The 10,698-nt window shown below is 34.7% G+C and overlaps 1 protein-coding gene across 1 annotated transcript; it reads right to left on the bottom strand.

The window, feature by feature from the left end:
- Positions 1-400: 400 nt before the first annotated feature.
- On the bottom strand, positions 401-1,862 carry LOC110799306 (leucine-rich repeat extensin-like protein 4). The gene has a single exon (XM_022004542.2). It carries the CDS (start codon positions 1,665-1,667, stop codon positions 537-539), a length of 1,131 nt encoding a protein of 376 aa, XP_021860234.1. The 5' UTR covers positions 1,668-1,862; the 3' UTR covers positions 401-536.
- Between the last annotated feature and the right edge of the window lie 8,836 nt (positions 1,863-10,698).

Below are 10,698 nucleotides of genomic sequence, written 5' to 3'. Positions count from 1 at the left end.
CATCAAGTCATTATATAGAAGATGAAAGAAAGAAAAAAGAAGAAATAAAATAAAAGGAAATGTTGATGGTAGGATTTGAACCTTAGACCAAAGGAAACAAGCATGTAGAGCTTACAAAGGGAAGGTTTGAAAATTTTACTCCTTATAAATAGTGAATTTCAAGGAATCCTCACTCATATCACTATTGATAGGCATAGTACTCAAAACACATGCATTTTAAAGGTTTGGGATTTTAAGCATTTGGCACATGTTAAATTTTTAGAATATTACATACAATCAATTTGTTGTTAATGTACTTTGACGACATTCTATTCTTCTATAAATAGAAAGTGTTTATGTATATACTACGAAGTAAAAATATATGGCAATTTTCTATGTAGAATCCTTTGTGCCTTGTGCAAATGTAAAACCGATAATATTTTTGTTGAACAGAATTTTTGATTTAGCAACAGAGCATAAAATATCATGTGTATGTATGTGCACACAAGATGAAGTACATAATTGGAAACATTTATTTCCAAAATTTACACAGAAAGCTAAGAATGGTGACAGTGAAACTCCTCACACTCTACCGGGTGCTCCAACACTGCATCACATGCCTTGTTACTCCTCTGCAGCGGCTTTCCTGGCAAACAGTTACGTCGATCATCGAACACGACTCCCCTTGATGTCAAATTCTGACAAATTCCTTGTTCCTCACAGAAGAAGTTGTAAGAAAGTGTAAAGTTTGCTAAGTTAGGCAATACACATATTCCATCACCCACTTCTCCACTCATCATATTATGAGCTAAATTTAGCTGTTCCAAGTGAGCTAATCCTGCTATACTATAAGGTATTTGACCTACCAATTTGTTGTAACTCACGTCTAATACCCTCAGCTTATACAAGTATCCAACTTCCACAGGCAAACACCCTGTTAAACTTGTGTTTATCAGTAAAAGTTCTTCTATGGAGTTTGCGAAATTTGCTATGCTTGGAGGCAAACACCCACCAAATTTGTTATTAGCAAAAACAACCACAGAAGCTGTAGACATACCCAAGTTAGACGGGATTACACTAGTAAAACGGTTATTATTAACAAAGATTGCATCAAGAGAGTTATTATTGAAGAGATCAGATGGAACTGATCCTTCAAACTCATTGTAACGAAGATCAAGGTACTTAAGTGAGGGCAAAGAGAGAACTACAGATGGGAAACCCCCTACAAAGCGGTTATTGCTAAGATCAAGCTCATACAGAAGGGTAAGGTTTGACATTGTTAGTGGAAGGATCCCACAAAAACGGTTGCTGTTTATATGAAAGAGGGCTAGATCAGATAGAAGGCCTATTTCATCTGGAAGGAAACCAGCTAAGTCTAAGTGATTGAGGTCAATACCAGATACAACAGTGGTGCTGTTGTCATTGATTGCAGGTCCACAGTATATTCCTCTGTAGCTACACACAGAAGATCCTACCCAGTTGGAAGTGTAGTTTGTTGGGTCAGAATAGATTACCTTCTTCCATGCTTGGAGAGCAATGTATGCCTGGTTGAGCCTGTTGTTAGAAACAGAAGACTGTGAATGATTGTGATGAGGATGGGAATGATGAGTGTCGTGTTTGGTTTCGAGTCTTTTTAGGAGCGTAAGAAGATATAAAACAAGAACAAAAGTACAAGTTTTTGAAACCATTTTAATGTTTGATGTATGTAACTTGTAGCTTGTGGGAAATACTTGAAGAGATAGCGGTGCTTTTGTAAGGGGGTTAAACTTGATTTTCAATCAATCATAAACTTGTAGGTCTTCTAGTTTATTCACTCAGTAGTCAGTGGCATTCCCAAAAACAACCTATTCGATCATTAAAACATACGAATTAGTAAGTGTATTATTGCTGAGTGACGGTTGGTAAAGTTTGTAAGGTAGTTGAAGATTCACATCCTTAAAAGATAGATATTGTTGTTGGGATATGAGTATGTTGTTTGAACACAAAAAAAGAAGAAGAAAAGTATGATATGAACATATAACTGATATCATATAATTAAGAACAGGGCTACCAAGCTTGAAAACCAGATGGGAAGATAGAGACAGCATATCCTTCACAGCACTAGTTCGAAAAAAGTAGGATATTTCTTCAAAATGAAGGAACATGAAATAGTTGATGATCAACAATAGACATTTTTAAGGCTTTTGTGAATAATGCTGTAGCTAGACTATAAATGATTGTAAGTAATAGTAAGAAATGTATTTTTTTTTTACTTAAGCTAGGTGTCGTTTGTAAATTGTACATAGTAATGTTGAACATGATATGTTGGTGTTTGATCGTGCCATTGTTATCCCTCACACCCTGGCCTGGCCTCTAGCTAGCAGACGGATGAATGATGCTCTTGTTTGGTTTTGTTTAAGATTGTCTCAAGTGGCCTGGTTATGGCGTTAGCTGTAATAGGTTCTATGGCTCAGAAACATATACAGATAGATCATAGATATATAGGTTCTATCAAAATTATTCTAAGATTTTTCCAAATGGTGGATGATAACTCTCTTAAGGAAGGAAAACATTTTCCTTTTCAATCCAAAGAAACCCACTTTTTCCTCCCTCCATTTTCTCTCTTCCTGTCAATCCTCACAATTCTACCCCTATTTCCCCTTTCTCTATGACCAATCTGTGGACTATGGACCGTGGTGCACATAGAGTATGGTGCACCAAAAGAACATATGTGCATGAGCAAAAGAACATAACACTACAGTAAAAGAACATGCGATATAATATTTCACTTTTTTGTTATAAAAATAATATATTATTTTACTATTTATTAAAAACCTAAATATTAATAATGCTCATGTTCTTTTCTCGTAACCAGATGTACTTTCAATTATATACTAGTGTTCTTAAGGTACACCATGCTCTATGTGCACCATGGTCCACCTTCTAAATTGCGCATTTTTAAGACATGCTAGATAAGGTGTCGTGCACGCACGGATATTAAAAAATTATTATTTGACCCATCTTTTTAATGAAATATTTAACTAAAATATCTACCCCTTAAATTTATTGCGTAATTAATAAATCTCGACCGTACCCATTTTATCATATAATATACAAATTTCGTCCTACTACATATTACTCCGTATATATTTTATATGTTTAATATGATGATTTGACCAAAATATTTGATAGGCTTAATATACTAATTTGACCAAAATATTGAGTAAAAATATTTTCTATTATTGATATGACGATTAGATTAAAATATTACCAAAATTTTCTAATAATGTCATATTCCATAATCCTATAATTTTTTCCATATATAAACATTTATACAAAAGGAGAGAAAAAAATAAAAACATAAAGTAGATACTCCCTCCGTCCCAGAATAGTCGTTACATTTATCTTTGCACAAAGTTTTAGGTGATAAGTGGTTGTTTGGTTATCAATTGTTATTTTATTGAAAAAGTGGATGTGATAGTAGTTAGTGGAGTATTTTTTTTAATTGAATGAGAGAGGGGGTAGGGACAAAAATATATTTAGTGGGAAGAGAGAGACAATATAATAATTGTAGGGTCATTCCTTATTTAGAAGTGTAACAACTAATCTGGGACGGACGAAAAAGGAAAGTGTAACAACTAATTTGGGACGGAGAGAGTATTCTTTTTAAGAAAACGTTTTTTGCGGGAAAATTTTGCACCAGGAAGTGACACGTGTAATTCCTGGTGTCTGTTTTACTATAATGTATTAGATTTTCCACCAAAAATTTTCCATATAGAGTTTGTGAGTGATTTGTTTTATGTTTTACTCCTTTTAATTTTTGAGAAGTGCCTGGCTTGAGATTGTTAATTAGAGTTTGAATAATGATTTTTTTTTTTTTGATGCAAGCTTGGAACATTAAAATAGATAGTTAACAGTTAACAGTTACAACCACATGTTCAAGGAGGTCTATCCTCCAACAAAATATCGGCAACAAATCCTGGAGGGATATCAAAAGTAATAAGGTTATAGCTATCTATTACATCAGTTCTGCCTATTTTGGCCATCATATCAGTTACTTTGTTAGTACATCTCGCACCGTACTCAATTTGAATCTCATTCAGTACCTCAAAAAGCTCCCCGCAATATGTGACAATGTGATAATAAGCATCCTTGCATGATGTATTTTGCAGCCTCTCTATCACCCGTTCTGTTCGAGTCAGTGGACAACACAACATTTGCCCACCCTTTTTCCTTAGCAATCTGCAGCCCCACCTGGATGGCTAGAAGCTCACCCATAAGAGCCGAATGAACCTTGCATTTTTTAGAGAAACCAATAACCCATTCTCCAACATGATTTCTAACAAGCCCTGCCACACACGCATCAGCACCAATTTGCAAAAAGGAAGTATCCACATTGAGTTTCAACCAACTATTTGGGGGAGGAGACCAGATTGGATTGTGAGTTGTAATTGGATGAGAGGATAATGTGGAGTTTCTAGAGGTATGAAATTCCCAAGCTAGAGCTTGGCCCTCCAAAATGCATTTATCCCTTGAAGTATGAGTATGGTTAAGAATGAAATTTTCTCATTTTCCATATAGACCAAAGCATAAATGGGAAAAGAGTTTTCCATGGAAGAGAGATTTGGTTTCGGGAGGAAGGAGGTGGGAGAGTAAGGCTAGAGTGAGTCCATTGGTGTATGGGGATGGTAAAGAAATAAGCATTCACTCCAAAATGATCCCAAATCTCAATGGCTTTGGGACAATCTCTAAGCACATGGATAGAGTCTTCTATACTACCTTGACAACACAAACAAGCATTTCAAGTGGACATATGTCTGACAAAATAAAGTTTATGAGAAAGTCGGTCATGAAAAGAAAGACACACAAAGAAACGAACTTTTGGAATTGCATCCACTTTCCATAACCAATTCCAAGGAATGCCAAGGACACTAGTGTTGCTTTTTAACATTTCAAAGTTTACTTAAAATCGAATTTCCCATTTGTAGAAAATTTAGAAAACATGAAATCCTCCAAGTCAAGTGGTCTAATGGGTAAAGAGATAGCCCTACAAAGATTAAAAACACAATCAGGTAACTCAAAGGAAAGAGTAGAGAAATCGAGGGTATCATTGACTATGATATTACTGACCATGAGATTTCCCTCCCATAACTGCACAGGCCCATGAACTAATTGTCTAAGAGACCTCTCCCCAGTCCAACGATCTTCCCACAAGTTAACGTTCAACCCCTTCCCTATACCCCACAGGACATTATCCTTGAAAAAGTCCCCAACTTTACCCATAGCCTTCCATAAATGGGGGCCATAGGAAAAGGAACGGAACACATTATTGGACTTGAAATATTTATCTTTTAGAACTTTAATCGCCGTGTTGTCCTCGTGATGAAGCATTTTCCACCACAATTTAAGAATATACGCTCTATTAAGCGATCTCACACACCTAATGCCAAGCCCACCCTCATCCTTGGGAGTAGAAATGGTATCCCAATTCAATAAATGAACCCCCCCTTTTATCCCCCTCTTTCCCCCACAGAAACTTACCCAAGGTACTATTATTCAATTTTAGAATAGACTTTGGGAGAAGGAGATATTGCATGTAGTAATTGGGCATCGAATTAAGCAGTGAGGAGATAAGACACAATCTGCCATCCCTAGAGAGGAATTTTGTTTTCCACGAGGATAGCCTACCCAATATCTTATCCATGATGAATCTAACAGAGGCTTTGGTTGTCCTAGTACCAGAATTAGGAAATCCCAAATAGGGGTTGATGTCAGGAGCTACTTTAGTAAGTGTAGCATTGCAGAACATAGATCTATCAACTTCCGGGGTATTCTTAGAGAACATGACTCTACTCTTATCAATGCTAATAAATTTCCCCGATATGAGGCAGAAAGAATCAAGAACAGATTGAAGAGTCGAGATGGTATCATGATTAACTTCCCCAAAAAGAAGGATGTCATCCGCAAAGAGTAAGTGAGAAATGGAAACCCTTTTCCTACTCATTCTGAAAGGAGTTCAAGATAATTTTTTGTAGGCTTGTGGATCATATGGGATAGCACTTCCATGCAAATGATGAAGATATACGGAAAAAGAGGATCCCCTTGTCTAATTCCCCTTGAAGGGAGGAAAGAATCAGTGGGAATGCCATTAACCAAAACCGAAGAGGACCAAGAGAAAATACAACTCATAACTAATTGAATGGATATATCATCAAGGCCATAGAGAGGAAGGGAACTCCTTATAAAACTCAGTTCTAACTTATCATAGGCTTTTTCAAGGTCAAGTTTTAGCACAAACCATCCCCTCTTTCCTTTCCTCGCCCTCATTGAATGAAGCACCTCATTAGCAATAATCACATTAGTCTCCGTACCCAGAAGGAAGCTATTTTAATTTGGTTAGGAGAAATTCTTTTGGGAGGGAAGACCTTTGGTAATGATTTTATACACCGTATTGCAAAGGCTAATTGGGCGGAATTGAGTGATGAAAGAAGGATCCTCTCTCTTAGGGATCATGGCAATCAAAGTCTCATTAATCTCACTAGGAACTTTATGGGAAGAGAAGTTAATTGAATAAAGGGAATGAGGTCACCCTTAATCGTGTCCCAAATTTTCTTATAAAATAAAGGATGATACCCATTCGGCCCCGGGGCTTTGAAAGATCCCAATTTGGAAATAACTCCCCAAATCTCACACTTAACAGGACAACCGAAAATAGAAATAGAATCTCCCCTGCTCATTTCATCAAAAGGCAAGGTGTCCCAAGAAATATCAGAAGACAAGAACGAGGAAGCGAATAATTTGTCAAAATAGCCCCTAATATGATCAGATAACTATTTAATTAGGGTCAAAAGTATCTTCCCCAACGTCCATAGTGAGAGAAAGAATTCTGTTTTTCTTACGTCTCACTAGGACAAATTTATGAAAATAGGGAGTATTTTTGTCCCCATCAGCTAACCAACTATCACGGGCCTTCATCATCCACAGAAGCTCTTCCTGATGAAGGATAGACATTAACTCTTCTTGGAGGGAGGCCTCTAGGTCGAAAAGAAAAATAGAAAAGCCTTGATTTCCTTGGTATTTTTGAATTCCCTCAATTCTGACCAATATTCTAGCTTTCTTTTTGAACACATTGCCAAAAACATTTTTATTCCAACTATCCAAAACGGGGGATAATTCAATCAATTTTTCAAAAAACAACTTTTCCGACTTAGACCATTCCACATTCAAAATGCATGCAAAGGAAAAATTAAGGCACCACATAGGCTCGAAAAGAAAAGGCTTTGGCTTTTGAAAATCATTAGGCTTGACAAGAGTTAACAAAATGGGGAAGTGATCCGAGGTAAGACGGGGAAGCACTTTCATAATAGCAGACGGAAATAGACTCATCCAATCCACATTATCCCAAGATCTATCTAGTCTTTCCATAATTGGCCCAACTCTACGCTTATTAGACCAAGTAAACTTTTGACCAACAAAACCCACATCAATCATACCACAAGACAACATACAGTCAAGCAACAAATTAGCTCGATACACTTTAATCGGTCTTCCTCTAAGTTTCTCATGAGAATAACAAACTTCATTAAAATCACCAATTTCATTGGATTTCAAATGTTGTTTTAAATAGAAGTTGACTTTGGGATTTTTAGGCCTTCATGGTTCCGGTTGGTAATGGATGACATTTCTATTTAAATTTTTTTGTTTCGAGGGATTTCTTTTTAATTAAGTTGAAGTTTATTAATTATTATTTTTCGTTGCAATTGTCTGAGTAAGTCTTATGTTTTTAACTGGCGTTAGCGCATTGGTAATTTAATAATATTTTATTAAAATTTTATTTATTTTTAAGTAGAGAGAATTATCAAGATATTACCATAATATTTGCATACTTGCTGGTATTATAGATGTTTAGAGTTTTTTTACGTTTAGGAAATTAGAGTTACTTTAGTTTAAGGATCTAATGTTATAGAGTTCTATCATCTATATCTATTATAGTTATGTTATTATAGTTCCCTAAACATACTAGAAGAATAAACATATAATTCTATCTTAACTATAACTATAGAGGTAAAAGAAAACAAGCAAACACCTTATCTTGTAGGGTGATCAAGGTGTGTAGGAGTATGCCTTTAGGGATGACTGGCCTTTTACGATTGATGGCTAGCTTCGTTCATACACAAAGTAATTGATTCATTACATCGGACACATAATTTAAAAAATAACTAGTATTTGGCATGGGCAATGCCCGTATTATTATGTGATTAACAATTAATTGTTATATTCTTTAATGAAATTATGTTTGAATTTTTTCACAAGATAATTATTCTATATTGTACTTAATATTAATTTTGCAAAGAAAACATGTAAAAGATTATAGCTCAACGAATAATGCTCTAGTGTCAAAATTAGAGCTTGTAGGTTCGAATCTTATGTAAACCATATTTCAATTTTCAAATGAAAGTGGATTGATAACTTGAACCTTATAGACTGAGGTAGAGCGTCACATAACATTTACTCCCTCCGTTCCTATTTGTTATACTCATTGTGAATCTTGGGTGGTTTTTAAGAAAACTGGAATCTTGGTTTGTATGGGTATAAGTGTAATGATTGGGTGTAAGAGCAATGATTGGGTGTAAGTGATTGGAATAAAAGACGGAGAGGGAAAACAATAAATAACTAGTGTAAAGGGAGATATTTTATTTATTATTAATAAACAAATCAGATTTCCTCACCACGAATTTATATACCGGAAAAAAATCAACAAAAAAAGAATTTGAACCCAGAAATTCAACCAAGAAATTCGAACAAAAATTGGAACCAAAATCAACCCAGAAATTTGAACCAAAATCAAGAATTTGAACCCATAAATCAAGAAATTCAAACCCAGAAATTCAAGAATTCGAACCCATAAATCAAGAACTCGAAGAAATTCGAACCAAAATCAACCCATAAATTCGAACAAAATCAACCCAGCAGAAAATCGACAAAAATCAAACCCAGCAGAAACATGCATGAAGCCATAAATTCGAAACACCAACCCAAAAATTCGAACATATATCAACCCTAAAAAAATCGAAACATCAACCCAAAAAAATTGAAACCTACAAATTCACCATCATACCACAATTTCGAACCATAAAAATAAACAAATTCGAACCATAAAAATAAAAATAAACAACGACAAATTCAAACCATAAAAATCAACAAAATAAAATAAAAAAATCGACAATTTCACTATGAATCCAGGATTTTGAAGATTTAGAGGTCAAATTCGACCATGAAAACTCTAGATCTAGAATTTTTATGGTCGAATTTCACCATCTAAAGCCTTAATATATAGTTTTTTTTTCAAAGGATGGTGGTGGAGGCGGTGGAGGTGTGGTGGTGGTGGTTGCGGCGGAGATCTAGAATTTCACCACCTAAATTCGATTTCATGGTTACAATTCGTCGAAAACCTGAACAAATATATTTTGGAGAAGAGAGAAATCTAGAGTTTTAAAAAATCAGAGAGATTTTGGAGGAGAGAGAGGGTAAATCGTGAGAGGAACAAGAAAAGGAATGAAGAAAATCAAAGAGTTTTTGGAGGAGAGAGAAAAAAATTTGAGAGGAAGAAGGAGAGAATGAGGAGAGAGACGTGTGAGAGAAGAGTGAAAGGGATGGTTTAATAGGGGGTGGGGAAGTGGGTTATAGGGAAGGGAAAAGTAATTTAATATTATGGGTTGGAAAGGGATATTAATTTAATATTAGGGGTTGGGAAATTTTAGGTGGGAATATAGGTAGAATCTTTAGGTATTTTGGTAATTAGATAGAAATATAAGGGTATTTTGGGAAAAAATGTATGCCCAAAAATAGAAAAGATTCAAACTGGGTAGAACTTTTAGGAACGCCTAAAATAGAAACGGGTAGAACAAATAGGAACGGAGAGAGTAGACATTTGTAAAAACGCTAATTAGTGGTGTTATTCTACATTGTGCGAAAATGGAACATAATTTAGGTGGCGGAATTTCTTGAGTGCGTAATAAGCCAGGTAAAAAAAAATCAAATTCAAAAATAACTAAAAAGAGAAAATGTATTGTCTTGACTCTTGAATTAATGGAATAGTAAATATCCAAAAATATTAGATGTATTGTGAAATTTCCAACCTAAACTACATCGTGTGCCTTGTAAAACAGTTGTAGTATCAACATTCGTTCGAGACATGATGATTGATGAATGATGAGCATCATGGTCTAGCAAAAGTTCTTGCATGCATAATGTACATAATGAATTTTTTGTATATTGGGATAATTTTTTGTCCAGCTTTTTGTAACTTTTAACATGTTTTGATCACCTTTTATATTATGAAAATTAAATTTGATGGACAAATCTTTTAAAGGGTTAAATGATTACCTAGCTTTATTCAGATTTTGAAGGAATATTTTTTTATTAAAATGATTTTTATCACTTAAAAATAGATAATTTACAATATATTGGGGTAACTTTTAAGCATTTTGAGTTAGCTTTTACTCTTATGTACAATAATGTAGTGCACCACCTTTAAATAAGTTTCATTTGTTCATCAAATTTGAATTGACGGACATACGATAAGATTCATGTTTGGCTTTGTTCTTTAACCTGATCTGATTTGTTTTCTAATTTCGGGTCTGACTTTCTCTGGATGATTTCTGTGAATACTTTTTTCTTTTTTTTGTCTAATCTGACATGGTATAACTTTTCCGACCTGAAGTAATAAATAATAAGAAT

Source organism: Spinacia oleracea, chromosome 4 (genome assembly GCF_020520425.1).
Source record: "Spinacia oleracea cultivar Varoflay chromosome 4, BTI_SOV_V1, whole genome shotgun sequence".
NCBI lineage: Eukaryota > Viridiplantae > Streptophyta > Magnoliopsida > Caryophyllales > Amaranthaceae > Spinacia > Spinacia oleracea.
Note: the sequence above shows the minus strand (reverse complement) of the source record. Positions and strands in the feature narration are given on the sequence as shown.

Coding starts and splice junctions, on each gene's coding strand:
- LOC110799306 (XM_022004542.2), bottom strand. CDS start 1,667: ATGGTTTCAAAAACTTGTACTTTTGTTCTTGTTTTATATCTTCTTACG.